The sequence below is a fragment of the Danio rerio genome, chromosome 7, assembly GCF_049306965.1.
Source record: "Danio rerio strain Tuebingen ecotype United States chromosome 7, GRCz12tu, whole genome shotgun sequence".
Taxonomy (NCBI): Eukaryota; Metazoa; Chordata; class Actinopteri; order Cypriniformes; family Danionidae; genus Danio; species Danio rerio.
In genome coordinates, this window is record NC_133182.1 from 22,571,590 (window position 1) to 22,599,224 (window position 27,635).

At 34.5% G+C, this 27,635-nt stretch overlaps 1 protein-coding gene across 2 annotated transcripts; it reads left to right on the top strand.

Moving 5' to 3' along the window:
* Positions 1 to 942: 942 nt before the first annotated feature.
* On the top strand, positions 943 to 27,027 carry chrnb1l (cholinergic receptor, nicotinic, beta 1 (muscle) like). Of its 2 annotated transcripts, XM_068222112.2 has the most exons (12): positions 943 to 1,195; positions 4,990 to 5,123; positions 5,494 to 5,538; positions 6,875 to 6,984; positions 7,533 to 7,641; positions 8,535 to 8,682; positions 10,323 to 10,508; positions 10,794 to 11,017; positions 11,104 to 11,282; positions 22,256 to 22,397; positions 22,612 to 22,782; positions 26,970 to 27,027. In XM_068222112.2, the coding sequence occupies exons 1-11, from the start codon at positions 1,144 to 1,146 to the stop codon at positions 22,750 to 22,752; spliced, it is 1,470 nt and encodes a 489-aa protein (XP_068078213.1). In that variant the 5' UTR covers positions 943 to 1,143; the 3' UTR covers positions 22,753 to 22,782; positions 26,970 to 27,027. The 2 variants fall into 2 exon arrangements, with proteins under 2 accessions (XP_068078213.1, NP_001233249.1); NM_001246320.1 differs by lacking the exons at positions 943 to 1,195; positions 26,970 to 27,027 and adding an exon at positions 2,268 to 2,310 and having other exon boundaries at positions 22,612 to 22,752.
* Positions 27,028 to 27,635: the final 608 nt, after the last annotated feature.

Here is a 27,635-nt window from a genome sequence, read left to right on the forward strand (position 1 = left end):
GTATCATCTGCATAGCAGTGAAAGCTGATCCCATGTCTTCTAATAATGTCTCCCATAGGTAGCATGTAAATTGTAAACAGTAAAGGGCCTAAAACTGATCCTTGAGGCACCCCATACTTTACTGGGCAGATTTGTGAAGGCTGTCCATTAAGATTTACAAACTGGTAGCGGTCAGTTAAGTATGACTTAAACCATTGTAGAGCCTGTCCCTGGACACCTGTAGACTTTAAGCGATTTATGAGGATATTGTGGTCAATGGTATCAAATGCCGCACTAAGATCGAGTAAAACTAATAGCGAGACGCACCCTCGGTCAGCAGCTAAGAGTAAATCGTTGGTTATTTTCACTAAGGCGGTTTCTGTACTGTGGTGAGCCCTGAAACCTTTTGAAACAAATTGAATGGAGGCAGAGAGACGGGTATGTTGAGAGGTTAAAGACCCCATGCCTTTATGTTGACCACTTTGTGTGTGTGCGTGTGTGAGTGTTTGGGGAATACATTTCTGGCAGTGATGTTGGATAAAAATCCCAATTTAGTTGCAAATACTGCAATCCAGAACTATAATTAAAATCTAGAAATTAATCACCATTTTAAAGTTAGTGCATAGTAGTTATAATTGGGCTATATTGAGAGCAAGTGTGAAAGGGAAGTCCCCACAAAAGTATGCAAGCAGTGTTTGTGTGTGTGTTTGTGTGTGTGTGTTTTCACTCCTGTCCTCTCACCCTCCGGAAAGGACCACCTCTTCCCTTTGTTCTCCCACAAAAATACCCCACTGGCCCACACACACAACATCAACAGGTGCCTGCCAGAGATGCCATACAGTCCAAACACGTTCCTTTCTCCCTCCCATAATTCCCTGGCTTCACGACCAATCATGGGCCTACGTTTTTAGCAGTCAGGTTAGGGAGGAGGAAAGTGATGAAGTGACCGTGTCAGGGTTTGGTAGTAAGGGTTCAGCGCAGTGCGAAACATTAACGGAATCACATTGGCCAGTCTGCTGTACTGTATGAGAGAGATCAGATACTGTGGGATATGCCAGTCAGTTAGTGTATGTTAAGTTGTGTTTTTTTGATGGTGCCAGTGCTGACAGCTGGTGCTCGAGTCGGTGAGGGGACCAAACTTAGGATATACAGATTGTGCTTAAAATGAATACTATGCTTTGGGTCTTGTGGTGCTGCTGGCTTCTGGCTCTCACAGGTAATGGAGATCTGTTCATTTTGTAGTGTTTTGCATGTCTACTGGTGTTCAATCATGAGGTCAGTTTGATCTTTGTCCATTGTAACCCTTGTGTGCAGTTGGGGATGACTTCATTCACTCTGGTGTGATTTTTGATACTTAATTTGGCCACAACTTTCTCTGTGTTTCAGAAAAGGGAATGAGTTTTAGTGACAAATCTTATTTTGACATTTTGGGAAAATGCTTTGAAAAAAAAAAAACAAACAATATATTCAAACTTACTAGCATTTTGTTATGTTCATGGATGTTTTTGCCCTTTTGACTTCTATTATAAAACACTTTTTTTATTGCAAAGCTATGAGAGCATATCATTTTTTATTCTTTGTTGGTGGTCAATAGGGCAAAACATAATGAAAGGGTAGTCAATTTAAACTATAGACAAGGGGTAATTTTGAAATACAATATACTGTAAAGTATACAGAACAGTGTACAGTAATATCAAATGTTGAAAGTTTGCTGCTTAATGTATTTGTGGAAATTGTGAGGCATTTTAAGAAATGTTTTGAAGAAAATAAGATTACACATTTATTATTTAAAATAAAATAATTTATTTCAAATACAAAATCGTCACTGAAAAAAATGCTGCTGCAACTACAATTGAGTAAAAGTATCAATTTGTTTAAAAGTAATTAATGAGCGCAAACTTTTGAATGTAATTCAATTAAACTTAAATTACATTTTTAACCCAACATTGGATTATAGCAACCCAGCATTTATATAGAGTAATATTATTAATATGGGTGACACTGTCACATTGGTTAGCACAGTCGCCTCACAGCAAAAAGGTCACTGGTTCGAGCCTGGCTGGGTCAGTTGGCATTTCTGTGTGGAGTTTGCGTGTTCTCTCCGTGTTTGCATGGGTTTCATCTGGGTGCTCCGGTTTCCTCCACCTTCCAAAGAAATTCACTATAGGTGAATTGAGTTAGCTAATATGTCCTTAGTGTATGTGTGTATGTCCTGGTCCTCCAGGTTGGGGGTTGATCATTGGGCTAACGACCCACTTCATAAAAACTAGATGTTATGTAACACCAACATGGTGTGGCTAAATATCAACTACGATATAAACGGCTCTAGGAGTAAGTAATTTTATTAATCTTAATCTTAATCTTGTGTTTGCATTATTCAAATATATTTTCTGCATTTAATTTTTAAGCATCAAAACAAAAATGCAGTATAGCTTTTGAGATTTTTAATCATTAGAATTTGTCCTAATTATGATCTTAAATTGTTTTGTGCTACAAAAAGTATAACAGTAGTTTATAACCAAAAGAAACACTTTGTTACTGACCACAGTGCAGCCCCAAAATAATAATTCAATAAATGAAATATAATTAAACAATGATATATTAGAATTAAATAGTTTTATTTTGCCACTCTCTTTTTAAGAATGTTAATCCATTTGTCAGCAAGAAATATATAATATTAGTTATAATGAGAACGGATTACATAAATCACATTAATTTGATGTGTATATCAAAATGGCACATTTTATAATATTAAAATTGCTGCTGTTAGTTTTTATATTGCAGTATAAGGTCAGGTTTATGTGAATTAATGTCTATGCAGATTGTAACAGGTGTGTGTATGTCACTGTTGTGTGTCAGTTATGTGCTTTTATGTACTGTGAAGGACTGCATCCCTCTGACACACAATCTATACAATGTATAAAATGCTGCAGCATATTTGACCTTGTAATAAGGAGACAAAGAAAGCAGCACTGAGGCTGGTGACACCTCCAAATGTTGAGCTGGGTCAGCCATTCTTAGAAAACTCTTTTTAGGACTGCAAGTCAAAAGAAAAACAGGGCTGAAATTATGTTAATAAAGACGAGACATTGCGTCCGTAAGGTATTTGATTTTGGGCTTTTTTGTTTTAATTTTTTTTTTCAGCATAATATAAAGAAAAAATTTTGCACACTTTATAAATGTCTGTCTGTAAATTACAATTCAACTTTTAAAGGCTGTTTTAAAAATAATATAAATCAAATGGTTATCTAAAATTATCAAAATTCAGGACGTTTTTTTTCTCCTGCACTCCATGAATCTCCATTTCAGCTGCACTTGCATACACCATACTGTATTCTAAAGGCTTTTATATTTGGGTATGTTTAAAAAAAAATCATTAAATATATTTGTTTATTATGTCAACATTAAAACAAGACATTTGATTGATTTTTGAGCCAGAAATGGATGCACAGTAGCTCAGTTCTAAAGGTTTATTTAGACATCATTTTGTAATGACTTGTATTACAAAAGCGTTTGCAATTCTTAATGTAATGAATTAACTGTGGAGGTTGGGTGATAACAATTAGGAAATGTTTTACCTTATTCATCTGCAATCTCTTGCCCTAAAGAAATAATTTACCCACAAATGAAAATTAGCACATAATTCACTCACCAACAAACCTTTTCTGTCAGACAAACAGAGTCGAAGTAGTTTGAAATTTTATCCTCTTTCAAGTGAAAAGTATGGCATTCAGTGTGGTCATTTTCCCATGAATGTATATATTGTTCGAAGTACATTTTACTCTAAGAAGTGTTAACTTTTAAAACTGGTATGGAGTTCATATTATACCTAAAATGTAAAAGTACCCTCTGTAGGATTACGATTAATTTTCAAATTGAACAACAACAAAAAAAGTGTTAAAATTCAACTCCAAAAGCAGAATTATTTCAACTCTACAGTGGAGTCAATTTAATGGTCATGCATGTACACTCAGATTGATGTGATTTTTACCTCCCAGGGAGTTTTTTCCAAAAACCAGAATTTGTTGTGCATGCTATGTAATGGTGTTGGATAGTGACTTTTATTTTAAAACTTCCATAAGCGCAAAAATCCAATGTCAAACTAACCCATATGCCTCAGAGGGTTAACACATGTCTTATGAAGTGGATTGATGTGTTTTTATGACAAAATTGCTTCTTATTTTTCAGCCGAATGCAGTTTATGTATGACTGAGGACTGACAACCTATGATGTATGACAGTTAGACAAATGTTTGCCGCATTGTAACTATTTAATGTTATACAGAAACACAAAGCCAACTAGTTTTTTTTGTTTGTTTGTTTGTTTGTTTATCTTATGTGGTAAGCTATTTAGTGGGTTAGTGGTTTCCAGGAGACATGTTTATTCCTGGAGCTTCCACTGTCAAACATCGAAAAAAATCAGTTGCACATAACATGCATTCAAAGGCTGCACAAGTCAGTAATTTGAGTTTGTAATTTACAAATTGGTATTATTTCTGTTACAAAAACACATTCATAAGATTTATGTGCTTATAAGCTTCAGAATAAAATCCATTATACAATAACAATGACAATTTTATTTAAATACCATGATATTTACAACTTTCGTTGGGCAGTTCTTTTCCAACAAATCAACAAAAAAAGAAAGAAAGACAACCACAAAAAGTCTATAGCAACAATACCTCCTAGAAGACAAATGCCTTTGAGAACAATAAATTCGTAAGTCTAGATGGTAAAGCTGATGATGGAAGGAGCTTGTCTTAATGACGTGGTAAAGCATTCCAAAGTCTGAGGCCGCAATGTAGAAAGTACGATCTGCCCTATAGTTAAGTCTTGATTTTGGGATGCACAGCAGATCATGATTGGAGGACCAAAGGGATCTGGTAGGTGCATTGGCTCACAGAGGAGACCCAGTAGATGAAAAACTACTCTGTTTATCTGACAGAAGAGAGTCATGATGGCTTGAGGATGAATAAAGTGTGCTTGTGTGTGTGCGTGTGCGTGTGTTCAGAGGCATCTGAGGCCGAACGGAGGCTACTGGAGGATTTGTTTCAGGATTATAACCTGAAAGTGCGTCCAGCACGTACCTGGAATGAGCGAGTGATGGTCCGAGTGGGAATGACTTTAGTCCAGCTCATCAGCTTGGTATGATACACATAACACTCACGCATAAACACATTCACACACACTTTCCTATGTGGAATTACTTACTAATCCATCACTGGTTGGTTGTTGTTGTTTTTTTCCCAAAGCATTTCATCACTCACACAGTTTGTGTTCAGTGACTTTCACAGCAGGCTGTTGGAGATCAGCGGTCCAGCTGCCTCTGTCGTACCCACTGGACCAAGCAGTCAACGCTTCAGCAACATTTCCCAAACATTAGAGAAACATTAGCACTCAGTCCTCTGAGAGATCAAGCCATGCATGGAACATTAGCTTCCATACTGAAGGACTGAGTGTGATGGCATGACATGCGTTAACGCTGCGCTAATCTATCCTCTCTTCTCTCTTACAGAACCAGAAGAACGGAGAGATGACAACAAACGTGTTCATGAATATGGTGAGAGGCAGATCCTCCTAAGCGCTGTTTATTTTCTGCTTAAATTGACTCGTCTCTTTTTATTACTGTGAGTTATTTCTGCTTTTTATCTGGAGTTTTTGTTTAAAGCTATGTGCTTTCTTCAATTACTTGAGCTCACGGTGCTTAGCAAAACTATTGTGTATATGTTTTATTGGGAAAAAAAAGTCTATTTGGCTAATTGGATAAGGTTTGAGGATCATTTCTTGGCTAGCAGATCAAAATTTAAGGAATAAGAATGTCTGCATTTGGACAAATGAGTAATATGTTTTGCATCATTCAAATGTTTGGATTTAGTATGAGTTTATTTAAAATAAATACTGGTCATGAAATATCTATTAATTTTCTTTTAGTTTTCTATTAATTTTATTATTTTATTCATTCATTTTCCGTCAACTTAGTCTCTATTTTAGAGTTTGCCACAGCAGAATGAGCGGCCAACTATTCTAACATATGTTTTACACAGCGGATGCTCTTCCAGTGACAACCCAGTTCTGGGAAACACCCACACACACTCATTCAAACACACTCATACACTACTAAAAAGTAAACTAAAAACCTAGTTTAGTTTACCTAATTCACTTATAGCGCATGTCTTTGGACTGTGGGGGAAACCGAAACACCTAGAGAAAACCCAAAACTGGACCAGCCAGGACTCGAACCAGTAACCTTCTTGCTGTTAGATGACAATGCTGAGCACTGACCACTAAAAGCACAACAGAAGAGCATTTTGTTCCATTTGTTTATAGATTATAAAAATGCAGGGTTAGGGTTAGGGTTAGGCAGTGAAAATCTGAGAATTTGATGCTTGGCTTAGAGTGGTAACCCAAAATTAGTACTTGCATTTGGCAAGTAAAATTTATTTGAATTTGTCCTTTATGTATCTATTTAAAATTAAACTTCATCCAAAAAAGCTGTTTCTTTGTTTTTTGTTTTTTTTGCATGGTTTGGTTGTATTATGGCTTCCACAAAAAATGTTTAGGCTGTATACACACTAAAAATTTTTTGTGGAAGCCATAATACCCACACTTTTCAGTGTTGGTTATTTTGTCAGGCTTGCTGGACAAACCTAAAACCCATCCACTCAGTCAGGTATTTGCAATGAACGAATGAATCAGCAAGAAAGCAAGTAAACAAACAAATACATTTCAAAAAACCAATGGAAATGACCAATGTTGTGGAGAACTAATGGTTTGTGTGTGTAAAAAGTCTTATAATTTAATAAGTTAATAATACATTTCAGAATTAAATTCAATATACAGTACAAAACTGTAAAAATCAACGAAAATCTCCCTCTATCTCAATATGTTTTTTGAAGGAATGGACTGACTACAGATTGTCTTGGAATCCTGAAGATTATGACAAAATTGATGTTGTGCGCATTCCTCCTGTAAAAGTGTGGCGTCCAGACATCTACCTTATCAACAAGTGAGAACGTCCTGTTATAATATGGCACACTGATGAGCATTTAAAAGATTTTGTTTAGGTTGTGCATGATTAGCAGCATTTCTAATCAAGTAATTTTTACACTTTCATACTCAAAGGGATAGTCCATAAATTACATTTCATTTATCCACCCTCCACTTGTTCTAAATGCTTTCTTTCTTTTTTCTTTCTTTTTTTAAACATTTCTTTCTTTTGTTGAACACAAAGGAAGATATACCAATAAATATAAGTCAAACTAACCTTTGGCTTACCTAATTTTTTTTTCCTACTATGGATATCTGGCTGGTTTTCCCCTCAACATTCTTCAGAATATCTTGTTTTGTGTTCAACAGAAAAACAAATAGATTTTTTTTAAATAAAGCACAACAGTTCCACCTAATAATCGTTTTTATATTCTTCTAAAGACAAAATAATGGGCTAAATTGAAAATCTGATCTTTTTATACCATGAATTGGCTGTTATGAAACAAAAGCTGCAAAGGACATAATGATGTTAGGACGTGATAGAGATGTTCTCTTTCTGTTTAATAGTAATGACGGTCAGTTTGACGTTGCGCTGTATGTGAACGTGCTCGTGAGGAGTGATGGAACTGTCTCCTGGTTGCCACCAGCCATCTACCGCAGCTCCTGCTCCATAGAGGTACATGTATAATATTTTCCGGCTTCAAATAGACTTTCTGTAATTGCACTAAATGAATGATTTTTGCTTATTTTATGCAGAACTTGAATTTAACTAATTAAAAATTTAACCTTCATTGAACCTTGAATCTTATTTTAACATGAATCAATCTTGGCTAAATGCACTTTTTATGGATTAATCATTAATGTATTGCCAATGTGTGAATAGCTTGTAATACTCATGAGAACCTCTTTTTTATTATGTCAATGTGTCATGCATACAAAAAAGGTTCATTCAAACTATAGCCAGATCTATCCATATGTATCTCTATTCTGCGAAATTGCAGAGCTTATGCAAAATCATCTAAATCAGTATGATCACATGCTTTGTTTATTGCTGTTTCTGGTCTACCAAATTAGTGCAGCACATATTTGCATAATTAATCTAAATATCTCTCTGTTATTGTATTTCCTTCTCCTTTTTAACTTTCCCATTCTCTTGTATGTTACATGTGCATGAGCGGTAAGTTTTTGGCTGCAGTTCACCTCACAGCCACTGGTGTTGCTAATAACAATACATAAAGCCCATTTAACAGTGTTATAATTGTGTTGTACTCCCTAATTAATTTCAGGGGATAGTTCACCCAAAAATGTTACATCTATTATTAATTTGTTGCAAAGAATTTCTTCTGTTCAACACAAATGAAGATATACCGAGGAATGTTGGAATAAGGTAGTTATTGACTTCCATTTTACATTTTGTTTCTACTATATATGTCAATGGCTGTATTTTCCCAACATTCCTCAGTATATTTAGTTTTTTGTTCAACCAACGAACAAAACAGATGAAATTATTCACTTTAGTTTGAGGTGAAACTTTCACTGTAGTTCAAAGCTGTGTCTCTGGCCCTATAGGTGGCGTACTTTCCATTTGACTGGCAGAATTGCTCAATGGTGTTTCGTTCCTACACATATGATTCCTCAGAAGTGGACCTACAGTATGGTCTAGATGAAGACGGAAATGAGCTCCATGAAATAGTGATTGATGAGAATGCTTTCACTGGTAAGTGTCCTTCTTCCTGAAATTTTCAACATATTTTCCAGCTCCAGTTACTAGTATGAAACAAGAAAGATGGTTCTTTTTATGTGTATCAAAGGCACAATTTGCAATTTTAGCCACTAGAGGGCACATTTACAACAAACAATGGTGTATTTTGGTGACACTGTGACTGTGCGTGGAATCATGGGAGTTGTGGTCTTTGATACATACTACAAGACATGGTTAAGCTAAAAATACTCATTATCATGGTAATATGAAGCAGAGTAAAGCTGAAAATGAAACAAAAGTGCTAAAGCAATTGTTTATGAGAGACAAGTGCAATCCGACATGAAAGAAACAAAACTTGTATTATGTCACAATCGCTTTTGGGGGATTTTCAGTCATGATCATGTAGGGAAAAACAGCACTGTTTTACTCTATTACAGTAAATACATTTTAGGTTTCTATTATAATGCTGATATGTGCACTCTAATAACAGTGTTTCCATGTTTTCTATAAAACCAAACTGGTGTTGCTAAGAGCAAAAGTTAATAATGTGGCAACCCTAGATGTTTGGCAGAAAGATCTGGGATGCTCAATCAGTGCAGACACTTGGACACACACGTGGCAATATGCTGGCAATATATCAATCTGTAATAGAACTAAAAGAACAACAGTTCAAACTTTTGCATCATCTCCGAATTACACCATCACATAGATATAAGCTTAATTCATATTATTCTCCATTCTGTTTAAAGTGCAAAGTTGAAGAAGGTGATTTTATGCATTTATTTATGTATATATGCATTTATGAATACTATTGGAATTATATATATGTTAAAGGCTTTTGGGTACAGATTTGTAGTAGACGTGTAGATGTGACTTCGACTCTCTTAACTTTTTGTCAGGTGTTGCTGATAATCATTTGAAGAGTACAACAAACAGGAAGTTGTTTAACTTTCTTACCTATTTTGCCCGTAAGAGTATATTTCTTAAATGTATATCGAATAAACCACCAACAGTATCAGAATGGCATAAAGTAATCAAATGTCATTGGAATATATTACCCACTGGTCAATGGGAAAAATTATAATTTTTATTATTACATTCTTTCCTTGAGTATGTGGGTGCCAGCATTTCAGGTACTTTTTTTGCAAATCTTTAGATCACCATAAACCTTGGTTAATGTATGTATTCTTTTATTATTGTTATTACTTTGTGTATTTTTATTTGTCTTCTTTTTGATCTTTATTAAGTGCTGTGATGTTGAGAAATTTGTTGGCTGTAATCTGTGGTTATTATTCTGTTGTTTTGTTCTAATAAAGACAAAATAGAGGCATTGAGGGTGTATGATATAATTAGTATGGCAATAGCATAGCAACTAGGTAAAATAGCTTATATCTCTTGATTTGAAAATTTTTCTAAACATTTAAGATAATGCAAGTAAATAAATCAGCAAAAAAAAACATTACATGAGATATCTTAATGAGATATCTTTGGATATCTTTATGAAGAAGTCTTACATATTGAAATTAAAATAATTCCTCAAGCAATCTTTTTGTAGCCTGTCTACTGTTGCCAAGTATTCTAGCAACTTGGCACATGGCACACCGTCTCTTTCCTTCTGTCTCTCTTTCTCTCATTAGTCCTCTCTCTTCCCTAAGAGAACGGCGAGTGGCAGATTTGTCACAAGCCCAGCAGAAAGAACGTCCAGGATGACTTGTATGAGGACATCACCTTCTACCTGATCATTGAGAGAAAGCCTCTCTTCTACGTCATCAACATCATCGTGCCCTGCATCCTTACCAGTGTGCTGGCCATTTTTGTCTTCTACCTGCCACCTGGTGCAGGTGGACATCTTTAATTACAAGATCAGTGTAATATACATTATTAAACAAAATTAATTTCTCTCTGTTTAACAGGACTTGTGAAATATTTAAAAGAGTTCCACAGGAGGACAAAAAATGGTCTTCAACTGTGTAGTTTAATATAGAGCAAATGATTATTAGACAAGTAGTTGTCTATGTAATGTCAATACTTATTCCTCTGTGATGACTGTATGATTATTAGCAAGTGTATGAAGGTTTATTGCCACAAAACGTATGTTCTCATATGTTTTCTGTCCTTTCACTCAGGTGAGAAGATGACTCTGTCCATCTCAGTCCTCATTGCACTCACTGTTTTCATGCTGCTGCTGGCTGACAAAGTTCCAGAAACATCACTTGCCATTCCTATCATTGTTAACTATGTCATGTTTACTATGATCCTGGTCACTTTCTCCGTCATCCTTAGCGTGGTAGTCCTAAACCTCCACCACAGGACACCCAGCACACACCACATGCCCGGATGGGTGCGCAAGGTGCGACAACCAAATATTTAAATTTACTGTAAACTGCAACTTTCCCATAAATTTGAACATGCTTCTTATGGTCTAACCCTCTGCAGGTTTTCATCAACTTACTGCCTCGCTACTTGGGTGTGCTGAGGCCCACCCCTGAGGAACCAGTGGAGGAAGAGCCAAAAGAAAACGTCCCAATGGGTTGTTTGGGAAATAGCCTCAGACCTGGAGGTGAATATTTTATCCGAAAGATCAATCCAGAGCTGGTAATGCCATGGAGAGGAAGGTCAGTATTCTTTGCATTAAAACATGTTAGTTAAAACCATCAACTGTTTAGTGATCTCTAAAGCTTATACAGTATGATTGCATGTAAAATAGAAATCCTATTTAAATAGTAAGTAATGTATGCACTATATTTCTGTATATGTATAGGGTAATGTTGTGGTTAAGTTGGGCATAAAGTACATCTAAGAGGTTGTTATCACAGAATAAAGCCCAAGAGGCTTATCAGATTTTTTCTGCGGAAACAGCCATCATGGAACACTAACCTGCGCATTATTCAGTCACAAGATGTCACCAATCATTCAAAAGAACAAAGCTGACTGTAACTGACGGAATAAAGCACAGGAGGATCGCAGCTCTTCACAAATTAGTTGTGCCAGAAAGACCAGGGAGATAATTATGATATTGAATTACATGTATTGATGAGTATTATTTGACAAAAGTATCATTTAACAAAGCATAGGCTTTCTTTGGTGGAGGCCCTGTCTGTAGCTTGATTTGGAAGCTTTTAGATCCAACCATGACTGCCGAGGATGAAGGCAGGAGACTTCTCCCTGCACAGGGCCAACCTGGTGATGGTGGGGAGGATGGTGGGTGAACATTTGTGTCGGGACCTGCAACCAAATGAATCAAATGGATGGACAGCTTATATATTCCTTGTGTCTCTTGGCTATTGGTTGGAACTAATTGTAATGACTGATGTGGCATTAGATCTTCCTGGTAGAACTACTGCTAAAAGCTAAATTTCCAACCCTAATTAAACACATTAAAGCATAGACTGACCTAGATATTATTCATTCACAAGATTATGTCAAACTGTCCAATACTGTGGTAACAGACATGCAGATACATATGAATGTGGATGTAAGTCAGGGGTCTCAAACTGCCCACACACTGGCCATTTACAGCCCGCCATCCTCCTCCCTTCGGCCCGCAACTGACCCCAAAAATATAAAAAGATTCAGCCTGCCAAAACATATATTTTTGAATCTCTATCCTTGTTGTGAAGTCACGTCTAGCCACTTGTGGTTATAACCCACCACCATGTAGACATTTAAAGTACTGCATTGAAATTAGTTTTACTTTCGTTTTCTCTCAGAGTACGGTCGAGAGTAACACACATGCTTTTACATTTATATTTAAATTGTCATTTAGCAGACGCTTTTATCCAAAGCGACTTACAAATGAGGACAAGGAAGCAATTTACACAACTATAAGAGCAACAATGAATAAGTGCTATAGGCAAGTTTCAGGTCTGTAAAGTCTAAGAAGAAAAGTATTAGTAATTTTTTTTTTTTTTTTTTTGAGTACAGTTAGTGGTATATCCAAAGAGGCAATTGCAGATTAGGAAGTGATAATTCTGTGGTTTATTTAAACATAAAAATATATGTCCGTAAGTGCTCTATTTTTACTAAAGCTCTCTTCTTGTGAATATTCAAGTGTCATTTGAATATTATCAGTTTTATACCACCTGTATTTTGTTGTACAAACACTTCTACTGTATATGGCTTACACGTTATACTGGTGGTGTAACAAATATGATCAATTTGCTATATATACAATTTGAATATGATTCAATTCAAACGGTCTCATTTAATAGATTTTGCTCATATGCTTTTTAGGATTTGCATAAAAACTATGTACATTTGTGAAATTGCACTGCTAGTTGAATTGAACTTGTTCAAGTAAATGTGAATATGCACAAACTTCTCCCCTCTTTGTTGTAGTTTTACAAAAAATAAAGAGATTGAGAACAATTGCCAGTAAAGTCATTCAAGTAGTCGGTAGCAATTTAAACTACCCCTTGAAAGAATGACTGAGTGTGTGTCTAACGCTCAGCCATACACACAACAACCACAGATATATTTCAGCAGCTGGTGTGTGACAACATAAACATGCTGATTTTTGCATTATCACTGGTGACAGGTAATGCTTGAAATTTAAACGTCATGTCTCTTGTCCTGCATCAGATATTTAGATGCATCAGTTATGTCAGGATTCCACTTTTTTTTGTGCTTGAATGTTAAAACGGCCCTCCTATGAATTGTCAGTCACTGAAATGGCCCACCGCCAATTTGAATTTGAGACCCCTGATGTAAGTACATGTATTTACTGGCGGTCAAAGCGATTAGAGGTTCCTGGATGAGCCTGTGTTATTTAGCGGTTGTTATCTCTGGATAACATACCATGGAACGCTTGCGACTGATGTATTCCAAACAACCATTTAATAAAGTAGGTAAATAAAGCAGTTCGACTTAAAGCTATGGTGAAAATCATTCGAGAAATTGATTCTGTATCGATTATGAGATTTTCAAAATCCATTGCTATTCTCTCTTGAAAAGAATCTGAGCTTAGTTTTTAATTTCAGATAATACATAAGCTTGCATACAATTCCTTACCACTCAAACCTAAAATAATCATTAAGAAAGTTAAAGTTTTAAGCAAATTTTAGCAAGATCTAATTAATAATTAATGATTAAAATCGTTAATTTCCTTGCTCAGAATAGCGATGCATTTCGAAACTTGTTTTCTTGAATGATTTTTCAGCACAGCTCTAGTTTCATATTGTATGTTTTCTGTTTGCAAAGAGTAAGATCATGTTTGTTATTTGGTCTGTTATTTAAGGTGCTTATTAATAACTAGTGTATGTCACTGGAGGAATACTTTATTATTGAAGCCTAAAGCAGTGGGGGAAATCTTCTGATAGCTTGAACATCTAAATCTCAGCCAGCAACCACAGAGTTTTGTAAGTCGGTTGCCCACCTGCCAAGTTGAAACACCTGATTTGCAGTGGGAACTGTCAGAAGTATTGGCTGTTGTTAAGACTGCTTAAGACTGGAAGAGAGACAATCAATTAAATAAGCGCCTCTGATGTCTGATTTCCTCTCACGTATTGCAGAGCCTCGTTTTGGCAGGCAAACAACTTGAAAGCAAAAACAAGAACAGAACCACAGCAGGATCGTAAAACATTATGAAAAGTAATCCTGCTTCTGCTTGAAGCATTTGTAGTGTGTGACTTTGCATTTGCTGTGCTGACGAGATAAGATTTTTTATTTGCTTTGTAAAGCATAAATGTAATTCTTTAATTGGCCTGTTTTTGTGGAAACAAATACAGCTTTATACAGAAATACTACATGAAGTGCATCTTCAACTACATATCGTCATGATTTATTAGTCAAATATAACAATTTAAGTTCCATAGTTACTACAAAGCCACATTTAAAGGGGTCCTATTATGCTATTTTACAAAGTCTTGATTCTGTTTGGAAAGTGCACAAGAACATTCTCTCATGCTTTGTGATTAAAATTGCATTATTTTTAACATAATTTATGTTATTTTATTATCTTTCTTCCCAGCCTGACACAAACAGCTTAATTAGTTCCAAGTTTGATGAGAAATTAAATGTGTTGTGATTGGCAAACAGCTTAGTGTTTTTTTTTTATTGTCACACCCTTTGCCTTATCAAGTTCTGTCTCGTTTATGGAGATTGTTGTCAATGAAATAACATTTGTTTTTTATTGCAGACGTTTAATGCTTATATGTGCACTAGCAAAACAAACATTTATGATCAGTGGCCACTTTACTGTTGTTTTGTACCTCCATTTCACCCAACAATTTGCATTTTTCTAGGCAGGATTTAGGCTGCTATAGTGACATCATTAAATCCCGTAGAACAAGCTTGTTGTCCAAAAAGGATGTTCGTTGTAGCTCTTGAAAATTAATACAAAAAAACTAAATATCTCCCTTTTGAATGGACCTTTTTATAATGTAACTTAGAAAATGTTTTTATTTGTTTTGCGAGTCGAACTACACTTGATAGCCATTATATTCATTCAATAAATAGACACTCGCAGCAAGAGTCATTTGTACAGAGTTCAGTCTATTCTGGTCTTCTTTGATACACTAGTAAGAGTCATTCGGTTGAGAATCTGACAGCACTGGGCACCTTGAGTTTTTCTTTTATTAATATTAGCTAATGTATTGCAAATGACTCAAGAGTAATTTGTTCAGGAAGCAGAATATACTGTTTTTATTTATGACTCAATTATGATTTATTTGTGAATTGAACTACACTGGCTTTGTTGTTTCCTGCTGTGTTTTTTTTTTTTTTTTTTTTTTTTTTTTTTTTTTGCTGTGCTGTGCTGCAAGAATTGCTGAAGGCTGTCACAGTATTATTTATACAATATTTATTTAATTCAGAGCATCAGAATGATAAAGCAAGGACCATTATTAAAAAAAACATATGTCATTTGGTTTATATGTTATTGTATTGTTGTGTTGCCAAAATGGATATTGTGTAATCATTAGACACAGTTTTGGTTCAAAATTTATTAAACATTCAATCTCAAACAAACGCACATATAAATGCCAAATGAATACATTGCAAAAAAAGTTTTATTTTTCTTAAGAGTTTGTGTCTTTTTTTTCTTGTCCAAATATCTCAGTATTCTTAAATCAAGAAGCGTTATCTAGACGAGCAAAAAAATTGTCTTGTTTTCAGAAAAAATATGTAAAAATTAAGTAATTTTTTCCTTCAAACAGGCAAATAATTTGCCAATGAGTTAAGAAAAATACAATAGTTTTTCCTCTAAAATAAGATTATTCTTCTTACAAATTAAGATACTTAGAGTTTTTGTCTTGTTTCTAGTCTATGCAAGAAAATCATTTTTTGTACATACGAAGCAGTTTAACGTGCTTGTACTGTAATCTACTGGTGTTGCCGGTATTGCTCACTTTTAAGCAACTCTCATAAACACGGATCAGGCCAGTCGCATGAGGAAAATCTCCATGCAGGCTGTTCCTCCTCTCAATACAAGGGCATTTGATCTCAGCCCAGTTAAGCCCAGTCACCCCTCCAGAGTCGCCAGAACATAAGCCCTTGTTGAGCTCAGGCATTAGGCTGTAATGCACACAAGAACAGCAGGAGAGCTCCGAAAGGTGGACCATGCACATACATGGATGAATGGCAGGAAGGACAAATGGATGGGTTTTCTCTGAAAATGTGCACATGACTCTGCTTCACTGTACTCTGTGTATGTGTGTGTGTGAAGCAGAGGCTGGTCTCCATCTGTTCATTATGCGAGTAATGAACACTTTTGTGGGTGCCAGTTCTCTTCATCTGTTTGAGACTGGCTCATGACCTGTGCTCTGTCACTCTGCCTTTTATAATGTGGTGTCGCAGCGTGTGCCCACTCTTTAGCCAGTCTAACAGGTGGTTTTAGGATGGCTACATGCCACTTGAGCTTTGTTAAAGTGTTAAGTCTTTCAAAACGCGGCGCCGGTTTTGAGGACTGCAGGATCAGAGGAGTGGTCTTAGGGACCGTTAATTATGATGTATATGTTGTTGTTGTTTTTTTAACCAACCATACAATAGTTATGTTGTTATTATGAGCTGTTGTTTTGGTAAACAACCCAAAGGTCTCAATTACAAATTTAAATGATCAAATGTCTTGGAAAATCTAATTGGTGCCTTGATGCTTGAGGACTATTATATCAAATCGTGATCAAATTTGTCAATAACAATTATAAGCTCTGGACTTATTTTACTCTATATTGATCTAAGAACGAATCACACAGCAGAAATGTGCATCAATGGAAATTTTAAAGTGTGCTAATAATAAAGAAGTACCTAATTTTCAGCCACCAAAAATGTATTGGCCGAAAATGTTTAGCCATTTAATGGACATTCTAATTTTGTGGTTTCAGTTATTGTTGGGGTACTCTTAAATCTGGAAGCATTAACAACTTATATCGAAATATATCGTTATCGTTCAATATGGAAAATAATTTTTGAGATTGCACAGTTTTTTTGTTTTTTTTTTGTTCTAAAATACAGAATCATTGGAATGGCATTTATGGCAATTATGACTGGATTAGGCATGGGTTGGTGTAAGATTCTGATGGTATGATAACCTTGGATAAAAATATCACGGTTTCATGATACTGTGATCACTGCTCTAAAATATATATTTTTTAAATGTCTGTGTAACAAACAACAACCTTTTTCCCCTTTGAAAAGCAATCTATATCATATTTTAAGAAACATTTAAAATATTTTGGAGCAGTTAAAAATCGTACTAGTACCTTAGGACCGGTATAGCAGAAAATTTTGGCGGTTTTAAAACCTTGACTTTTTCAAACCACCATATACTTTGAAAATGGTTATTGGCCCATGTCTAGACCAGATCCAATGCTTTTAATTCTGGGATTTTCTGAACAAACACAATTGTTGTCAAATACACAACATAAATTGCACTCATACTGTCAACTACTGCCAAGAGGTTACTGCTACTGTTATGGGAAAATAATTAATCCCCTACATATTAACTGTGGCTTGGGGAAATTACCTCTATGTTACATTTGAAGCAAATTGGGTACTATTTGAAAAGAAAACTTGAACAATTTGACAAAATTTTGCATCCTTTTATCTGTTACCTTGAAAAAAACTTTTGGACTAATGCATCATTTCTGTAATGTTTTAATATGCTTTGTCATCATCCTCTGGTGTTAAAACAGGTCTTTGTAAACAACTTTGCTTTTTTGAAAATGGCTAATGTGGCTGGTTTTTTTGTTTTGTTTTGTTTTTTTTATTATTTTTTTTGCTTTTGCCTACTATATGTGGACAAAATATGTAAAATGGGGAATGCTTTTGTTTCTGAATCTGTGTTTCAATAAAACTTATTTGACAGAAAAAACACAATCCCTGCAAATAAAGCTACTGCATGCATGTCTAGGGTATCCTCGTAGAATAAGCAGAAAAATAGGTTGCTTAGTCATACATTGGCCAGGTATTAATAAGAAGAATATTAATACATAAATGAATAAAAGCAAACTCGTGTCGAGATCACAAGAAAATTAAGTCATGATGACAAGAAAACAAGAGAGAAACTTTAATACTAGAATACTTTAATGCATGGCTTCTTAGGACTTCCGTATTTACCTGTTATTTATCAATATTTATATGTTTACACTATTTATATGTTTGCTTTGCATAATTTATCTTTTTACTGCAACTAACCACAAAACTAAGGTCTCAAAAGTTTTTGTTGTTGTTTTGTGGTAAAATTCAGGATCACAAAACGAAGTCTATAGTACTAGTGGTGTCAAACATCTTACATCGTTTGAGTCTGTATCTTTTTGTATTAATTTTCGCATTTGTCTTTCTAAAATGAATTAGTGCTATGCAGTTTGTTGTTTTTTTGCTAGTTAAAAAGTTTAATTCCAAAATTAACAAGGGTTATGCAGTTGTTTTTATCTGCAAATTTCTTGGAAGATGTGAAGATATGACTTTATTTTGAACTTTTAGTCATTTTAATTCAGGGCAGCATTTCAGTTTTTTTATCACTTATATGTCAGTTTTTATAACTTTATTTGCCACCATTACATCACCCGACAAAAGTCTTGTTGTTGATTCCAGTTGTAAAAGCAACAAATAATAACTTGCTTTCTAGTTGATCATTTGGGAAAGTGGTAGAAGGTAGATTTTTCTGTTGAGCCTATGGAACATGCATGGAACCAAGATTCTCATAGAATTCAGTAAAGTTTGATAAAAGAAAAGTCATGGTTTGGGGTTACGTTCAGTATGGGGGTGTGCGAGAGATCTGTAGCATGAATGGCAACATCAACAGGTATTTAGACATTTGTGCTGTCCATTAAATTACAAACCACAGGAGAGGGCAAATTCTTCAGCTGGATAGCACTCCTTCTCATACTTCAGCCTCCACATCAAAGTTACTGAAAGCAAAGAAGGTCAAGGTGCTCCAGTATTGGCAAGCCCAATCACTAGACATGAACGATATTGAGCATGTCTGGGGTAAGATGAAGGAGGAGGCATTGAAAATGAATCCAAAGAATCTCTATGAACTCTGGGAGTAATCTAGAGGCCTTTGTCTTTCAAATAAGCCAATTCTGATAGCAAATGATCAAATAAAAGTGAAGTTTTTATTTGTTTTTCCTAAAACTTGTATAGGCGACAAGACTTTTGTCAAGTAGTGTACGAGATAAAATGTAAAAATATGGGTTTGATCTCAATGGTTAACTTTATTGGTGCTCTAAATACCAGTTTGGGTCAGAAACATAATAAAATACACACTAAAATACTCAATGGAATACACAAAATGCTATTCCTGGCTGTTTAGAACAATCTACACAAAAGCCTAATGCAGCCCAAATTCTTGTAAACACAGTCAGCTTATTGCTCTGATGGCCTTTTGTGTATCTTTTCTTTTATGGTGTAGATGGTGTATCCGTGTTGATAATATTCAGTATGTGTATACAGCATTCGCATAGTAAATTGAGTGTGTCCATGTGCAAACAAGCATTTGTAAGTGGGCATTCGAGTTGCTGTCTATAGCAGTGTGCATCTCATTGACCGTGCCTGTCATGTGCCGGGCGTGTGGTGGTGCTTTCTATAATCCCTGTTGGAAAAAAGTCACCCTTGAAGGAATGCGAATGTGAGAGAGGAGAAGGAGAGGTCAGTCCCAGACACAGCACAGCTCTCATTCATTCTCCACCATATGACAGACTCATTCCCACTATAGCAACACAACACTGACCTCTACTGCAGTATGTGCTCCTGCCACTGTACAAAATGGCATGGAGAATGACATTACTGAACAATGCTGTTTATTGAGGATGATGCCAACTAAGTTTGTTAGTAGCTTAAATTAATTATTTCTAAATTATTTGCAGATTGTTGCTGTTATTAAAGAAAAGGGGAAAAAAGTATAAAAATGTAAACTTTATTTGTCTTTTGTAATAATTGTGTAGTTTCATACAGTCTGCCTAATATTTTTCATTGAGGTTTAATTAAACGATTGTTTTTTGTTTGTTTTTTTTATTGCTGTGATGCCATGTGAGTGACAATTGTGGCGACTTGAAGTAATCAGATGATTTTCTCTTAGAATTTGAGTGGAAATTGTTGACAGTTTATTTCTCTACAAATGTGACAGCTGCAGTAAATCTGGTGCATGCTGTCTAAGTGTTGCCCTAACATTTCAAAATGTGCCGCTGTCACTTACAGACTGGTCAGGTCACAGGGCAGGTCTTTTGTTTCAGAATAAAAGAGGAGACGATGACATACAGCATGCCAAACATATGTCCAGAATCTTTTCAGAAGCTTAAAGGTTCAAGAAAGCCTTGAGTACTTTTTGAGATTTTAACAGGAGTGTGTGTTGAGCATCAATAAAGACAACGTTGACACCTGTTGACTTTAATTGTGAAAAAAAAATTGATAATTTAAAGCTTTTGTCAGCTAAATTCCAGGTTTTAAATCATGATTGGGGCGGAATCAAAATCAGTGTCTTATTGCTCATCTGCTAGTCGAGTTATGACGAATCGGTTTCTCATTATTATTCATAGACTGAGTGTTCTTGTCCTATGAGAAGACCCTGCTTCTTAATTATTCATGACAGCACGTGCTTTATTGTATGGTTTTCCCCGCAATGCTGTCAGGGCCAATGATACAGCAAAGCTGTTTGTGTGCAGCAAGCATTTTTGTCGGGAGAGCCGTTCGAGAATTGGAGAATGGCAGACATTAGCCACTTTCACACAGTGATAACGGTAAATATCCGGAAAATTTCCAGAACAATTTTACCGGTAAACTCAAAAAAAGCACGGTTTACACAGACGAGGACGTTACGTAATTTTTCCGGAAAAGACCATTCACACATCCATTCCAAAATACCGGTAAATTCTGACATCATAACCAGAAACGATCTCTAAATGGCTGCGCTTGTATTTAAATTCGTAAATTCCTGAATATGTCTAAATGTGTGAAAGGGGCTTTTGTGTTTTATCAGTTGAGTTTGTTAACATTCAGACACATCACAGATCCGTGCTGCTGTGTTTGTCTATAATTAATATTTTAAGATCACCGGCAAGTCTAATGGTTGAACTATATAGGGCAAGAGACCTGCTGCACTGCGATCCACAGTGTTTATATAAACATTATTATCTTTATAATGATATAAAAGTTGTTGTTATGTGTATATATTATATGAAATGACAAATAGCTTATCAGATATGTAGCAAGGCATTAAATTACTGCTTAATTCTTTTCATTTTATCTTTGTAAACTATAAAATCATAGCTTTCCTAATTTGTTTTTTGTTTGATTTTTTTTGGTATGATTTTGTGAGCCAACTTACAGTTGTTCAATCCCCTATTTTTCCTCTGCCAGCCACGCCCACTCCTCCCTCTGCTCACAGTGCTTCACTCCCATCATATAGCATTTTTTATTTTTTTTTAATTCTGAGGTAGTCTTGAACTGAAAGAGGGGAGTTTCATGACCGTTTAAGGACAAGCCGATTGCGTTGTGCTTTGCTAACAGGATGTGCATGAAAATTGCAGCTTTTGCTAAATTAAGATTTAAATTTCATTCAGATTTAATGTAAAGCCAATTTTATATTTATATATATATATATATATATATATATATATATATATATATATATATATATATATATATATATATATATATATATATATATATATATATATATATAATAGTAATTCTCAAATTATTTGCATCATTATTCCACTAAGAGCAATGGACCCTTTTCACAACAAATTTTTTACAATCCCATTTCCTGAAATAATAAAAGAAAACTTACACTATGGTGTTATCAAGACTATCAGAAAAAGGGAAGAAAGTGATAGACTGATAACGGCAGCCAGAAGAGAGAACAACATCAAATTTACTGACCTGCCCTATAGACGCTGCATCACAACCGTTACTTTATAATTTGATGCAAAGTTGATATAATTCACACGTACATACATATAAATGTACATAGAGGTTTTTACAAATCAAAATATTAAAAACTTTCAAGAATTTACTGTTATGGTGACCGTTAAACGCATCATGTCTTGTGAAAAGGGTCCATTGGACTTGAAATGAATGCAGTATGCTTTGCTTATACTCTTTATGAAGGGTTCAAATGTGCTGTGTGTGTCTGTTTTTTTTTTTTTTTCAGCCATAACGAGAGCACTGTGAAGTTGCAGAGGTTTTCAAACAGTGACAACTATTGTCTGATTCTGCCTCCCAATCTCAAATCTGCCATCGCTGCCATCACATACATGTCTGAACAATTGAAGAAGCAGGATGTGGATGATACTGTAAGTTTATGAACACAAACCATACACATCCCCATTCAACTCAATCTCCGCTTCTCCACACATAGAATAAAACACAAAGAAGCGTTTATCTAGAGGCTCTTCCTCTCACTCTGCTCCTGATCCTCATGATTATTCATATATTGACAATACACATCCTGCTGTGCCAGTGAGATAAACATATCCCATTGTTTCTCCATGTAATGTGTGTGAGTAGATGACAGATGACTGGCAGTACATTGCTGTGGTTTTGGACCGTCTGTTTCTTTGGCTCTTCGTCGTCATTACTACTCTGGGCACACTGACCATGTTTCTGGATGCCAGTTTCAACTATACTCCTGACCAACCTTTTCCATGAGCACATCCCAGCACACAGACACGACACACAGTAAGACTGTACTCTCTGTGGACGGACGCTAGAGGGCATCATAGAATTACCAGAGAACACTCATTTTGAGTTCTTTCTTTTCTTTTCTTTTCCTTCTTCCTTTCTTCTATTCTTTTCTTTCTTTTTCATTTTCTTTTCATTTCTTTCTTTTTTTCCTATTTCTTTTCTTTCTTTTGCCCATAACTTTTTTCTTTTTCCTTTTCTTTCTTTTTCCATTGCCTTTCTTGCCTTTTCTATTTATTTCCTTTCTTTTTTCCATTTATTTTCTTTCTTAATGTATTTCCTTCCCTTCTATATTTCTTTTCATCCTTTTTCCATTTCTTTTTTTTCCTTTTCCATTTCTTTTCTTTCCTTTTCCATTTCTTGACTTTTTTCCATTTCTTTTCTTCCCTTTTCTATTTTTTTTCTTTCCTTTTCCATTTCTTTTCTTTTTCCATTTCTTTTCTTTCCTTTTCCATTTCTTGACTTTTTTCCATTTCTTTTCTTTTCTTTTCTATTTCTTGACTTTCTTTTTTAATAATTTTTTCCCTTTTCCATTTCTTCTTTCTTTTTCCATTTCTTTTCTTCCCTTTTCTATTTTTTTTTTCTTTCTTTTTCAATTTCTTTTCTTTTTCCATTTCTTTTCTTTCCTTTTCCATTTCTTGACTTTTTTCCATTTCTTTTCTTCCCTTTTCTATTTCTTGACTTTCTTTTTTAATTATTTTTCCCTTTTCTATTTCTTCTTTCTTTTTCCATTTCTTTTCTTCCCTTTTCTATTTCTTTTTTCATTTCTTTTCTTCCCTTTTCTATTTTTTTTTCTTTCTTTTTCAATTTCTTTTTCCATTTCTTTTCTTTCCTTTTCCATTTCTTGACTTTTTTCCATTTCTTTTCTTCCCTTTTCTATTTCTTGACTTTCTTTTTTAATTATTTTTTTCCCTTTTCTATTTCTTCTTTCTTTTTCCATTTCTTTTCTTCCCTTTTCTATTTCTTTTTTCTTTTTTTAATTTCTTTTCTTCCCTTTTCTATTTTTTTTTCTTTTTCCATTTCTTTTCTTTTTCCATTTCTTTTCTTCCCTTTTCTATTTCTTCTTTCTTTTTCCATTTCTTTTCTTCCCTTTTCTATTTCTTTTTTCTTTTTTTCATTTCTTTTCTTCCCTTTTCTATTTCTTTTCTTTCCTTTCCTATTATTTTTGTTACTTTTAAGTTTTCTTAATTATGATTAAGGAATTATTTGATTATCATGTTTCCATGACAGTGTTTTTGTAATTGTCAAGCTCTTTTAACTCCAACATTTTCTGCTCTTATATTTTGTTGCATCATGTATTAGGACACTAGATTTAACATTTTTAATCTCAAAGCTAAGATTTTTTTTAAATGGTCAAATTGTTATATTTTATTCTAATAAATAAAGTTGTTGTTACTCCATAAATTGTAGGCAGTGAGGTAAATTTCACAATACTATATTTAATAACTTTACATTGTAAGCAATAGCTTAAGTGCATAAATAAAGAAAACATTCAAATTAAAATAAAATATTGCTTTGTTTTTTCAGATTGTAGGTGTCCAGGTTCAAAAAAGAAATGAGTAATGAGAACTAAAATAACACTGTTTAGTCCGAGAGATTTAATTTAAATATACACTGTAAAAATATCTGTTAATTAACCATTTCTGCATTGTGTGATTTTTATAAGTTTTTCAGTTTATTTACGGTTGTGAAATGTCGACTTTTAATGCTGAAAATTCAACTTTACAGTTTAATAAAGTTATCTTATTGACATTTTAGTAGTTTGAAGTAATATAGGTCTAATAAATAATATAAAATAAACAGAAGATGTACTGGCAGTTTTATCATACTATGCAACAACAACCTGGACAACATATCACTTTAAAATATTAAAAATGTCAACAAAAGTCACATTTGTTGAACTTTTAAAGTTTAAAAGTTGGAAGTAAGTTCAAGGTCCAATAACGCAATACAAAAGCATAAATAAATGGGGTAAATAAAAAGAATAAAAACATGAATCACAAAATACAGAAAACCACCAATTTATAGATTTTTTAGAGTGTTGTTTAAATTTAGGGTCATCCGAGATGTATGTGACTTTTTTTTCTTCATTAGAACCACTTTTTTTTTTTTAGCTGAAAGTCATTGGTGATCGATTGCATTAGGTTTATTAGGATCACTGCTAATAATTGTTACTTCTGGCTCTAAATAGATTGCATGAATCACCAAAGAACCACAATTTCATTAAAAAAAATCTTTAGTGTTCTGATGAAGTAAAAGGCTTCTGTGATAATTCAGCCATGACCAACTGACAAAACTGTCAACTATGCTGAGTGTCTTTCAAGCTGACCCCAGGCCATTCCTTATTATCAAGCCCTGATCTACACCTACAATAGTGGCTACAAGTAATGTCCAAGAAAATCTTCACCCCTTTATTTACGCGTGATGTTAGATACATTTATTAAAGCAGATTGTGCAGTTGTTGATCAATTCGCTTGAGTTCATTTGTGATAAGGCATGGAAACATGCTTGCTGAGCCTTTTGCCAGAGAATGGCTGCTAATCATATGAACTCATGAAATATTATTAACTGATTATATTGTGGTCATAACATGCTTCATTTTCTTTGTGTTTTGTTTTTTTACTGTTTATTTTTTAAAATTGTAAAATTAAAGTTTTATTCCTTGATAAAGTTTAGTTTGCCTTTTTTGCCAAATAATGATGTCAGTTTGGTTCACCCAAAATTCTAAATTCTTTTTTTAATTACTCACCCTCATGAGACCTTTGTTTATCTTTGGGATACAAATTAAGCTCCCTCATCCTCTGTTGACAGCAACAGTCCTGCGATTTCAAAGTCCAGAAAAGGAATTAATAAAACCCATTGTCAAAACATTCCATTTGACTTCAGGTATAATCTGTAATTATATGCAGCTCCAAGAGAACTTTTGTGCACCAAAAAAACCTGTAAAAATGACTGTTTGCTAATGTGTTCTGCATGAGTTCAGGGTGTGTGTTAGGTCTTTTAAGTTTTTTTTAATGCTTTTGTGTTGCACTGATGACTCTGGTGGCAACATGTCATATTACCCATATTAGCACAGACCCTGACCTGGGGTCTGTTATTCGTTCGTGGATTACTCAATTAGCTGGATTTTGTTATTGACAGTTTGACACTCCGAAATAAAAGTACAAAGACCTGGTGGTTCAAAGAGAAAATGTTATGATATAAACCTTTTAGATACAAACCCCTTTTTTTAAAGGAATAATAATGAATGCAGTCATGCACATGTTTTGACAGCTAATATGATGTATGACATGCTTATGTTATGCAAACATTTTTAAAAGCCAGTTATTTTTTATACTGATAAAGAAACCGGCTACTATAATACTACTATGGCTATTACAATAAAGAATATTCACTCTAACTGTAAAGCTAAATAAACTGTTAAATAGTCTTGACACATGAAAGTATAACACCTGCAGCCCACACCAAAGTTGAAAAGGTATTGCGTATCATATTTAACAAACCGTTTCTTATAAATTTTTTTGTAATTTTGCACACATGGATAATTGAATATTAATCAGATGATGTCATTACGCTGCTGTGCCGTCAACCAATCGTTGCATTGCTGATCATGATGAAACAACGCATGCAGGTTGAACTAACCCTTTAAATAACTTTTCCCAAGGGGTTTTCTCTTTCGATATTACTTGTTTCTTACATTTTATGGACATAAATGAACTTTTAGGGGCAGTTAAAAGTGGTTATTGTGTAACTGTCCTCTTCGAACATCAACTTTGGCCACATCTATATACAGTCAAACCCAAAGTGATTCATACCCCTGGCAAGTTCAGAGTTTTTGTTCAAATGTAAATAAAAGCTGAGAATTTTTTTCTATAATGATGCCTCTTTGTTCTACAATGATGCCTCTTTTTTTTCACATTGTTGTCTAATCTTTTGGAAGAAGCCTGTGTCATTGCCAGTAAAAAAAAAAGTTTGTGTAGGTTTAAGGAATTTGCCATGGGGTATGAATAATTTTGTGTTTGACTCTATATGTAATGTATAATTATCTTTTGTTTTAAGGGGAAATATTAAGAAAACATTCTACACTACCTGTTTTGTCAAATTCTTGTTTCGCTGTTCATAAAACAGAGAGAGGTTGTACATTCTTGCTTTTTTAATGTAATTGATGTTTGTTCATTTTGCAGTTATTCTCTTTGTGAAGCGTGGCATCTCTCATGTTCAAGAGAATTATATTGTGAAAACTATACCGGTGTTTGTTTTTTTTCCCTCTCCTTGTGTGCAACTCTTGTCTGTCTGCCAGCAGTGGTTTGTTAAATCCTTCCTGTATCTGACTCGTCATTGAGCCATTAGGATATGAAATCTGACAAGCATGCTGCAACTATGCTTAGCCAGACTTGCTACGGTACAGTTAATGAAATGATGCCCAGTCACGTCTAAACAGCATTACCTGATGGCTGCTTCATTGCCTTTTTCTTTTTTCAGAACACAAAAAATAATCAAATTTTTGATCAATTAAGTTATTGATCATTGTTTTCTAATTCTCGTCATGGCAATAATCCACTTATTTTTGGCTAAGAGCCACCCATGGGGCATCATGTTTAGCCCAAATTTAAAATACAAACTTGCTTAACGTACAATAGCATTCTTTAGGTAAAGGTAGCTAATGTAGTTCATTTTTAGTCCAAATGATGTTCTGGATTTTTTACAATGGCATGAAATTTTACATTGTTTAATTTCTTTTCAACATAGACTCATTCTGTAAATGTAGCCATATACACATTTCTGGAGATCGCAGATTATGTAGCCAGAGGTACAGCATTTTGTGTTTAAAATGAATGATATGGGGCGGT

What these genes read in the sequence shown, in the direction of transcription:
- chrnb1l (XM_068222112.2), top strand. Translation starts at nt 1,144, where the DNA reads ATGAATACTATGCTTTGGGTCTTGTGGTGCTGCTGGCTTCTGGCTCTC. An exon ending in GACATCTACCTTATCAACAA is followed by an intron (nt 6,985 to 7,532) that starts GTGAGAACGTCC and finishes TCTGTTTAATAG; the next exon opens with TAATGACGGTCAGTTTGACG. An exon ending in GTAATGCCATGGAGAGGAAG is followed by an intron (nt 11,283 to 22,255) that starts GTCAGTATTCTT and finishes TTTTTTTTTCAG; the next exon opens with CCATAACGAGAGCACTGTGA.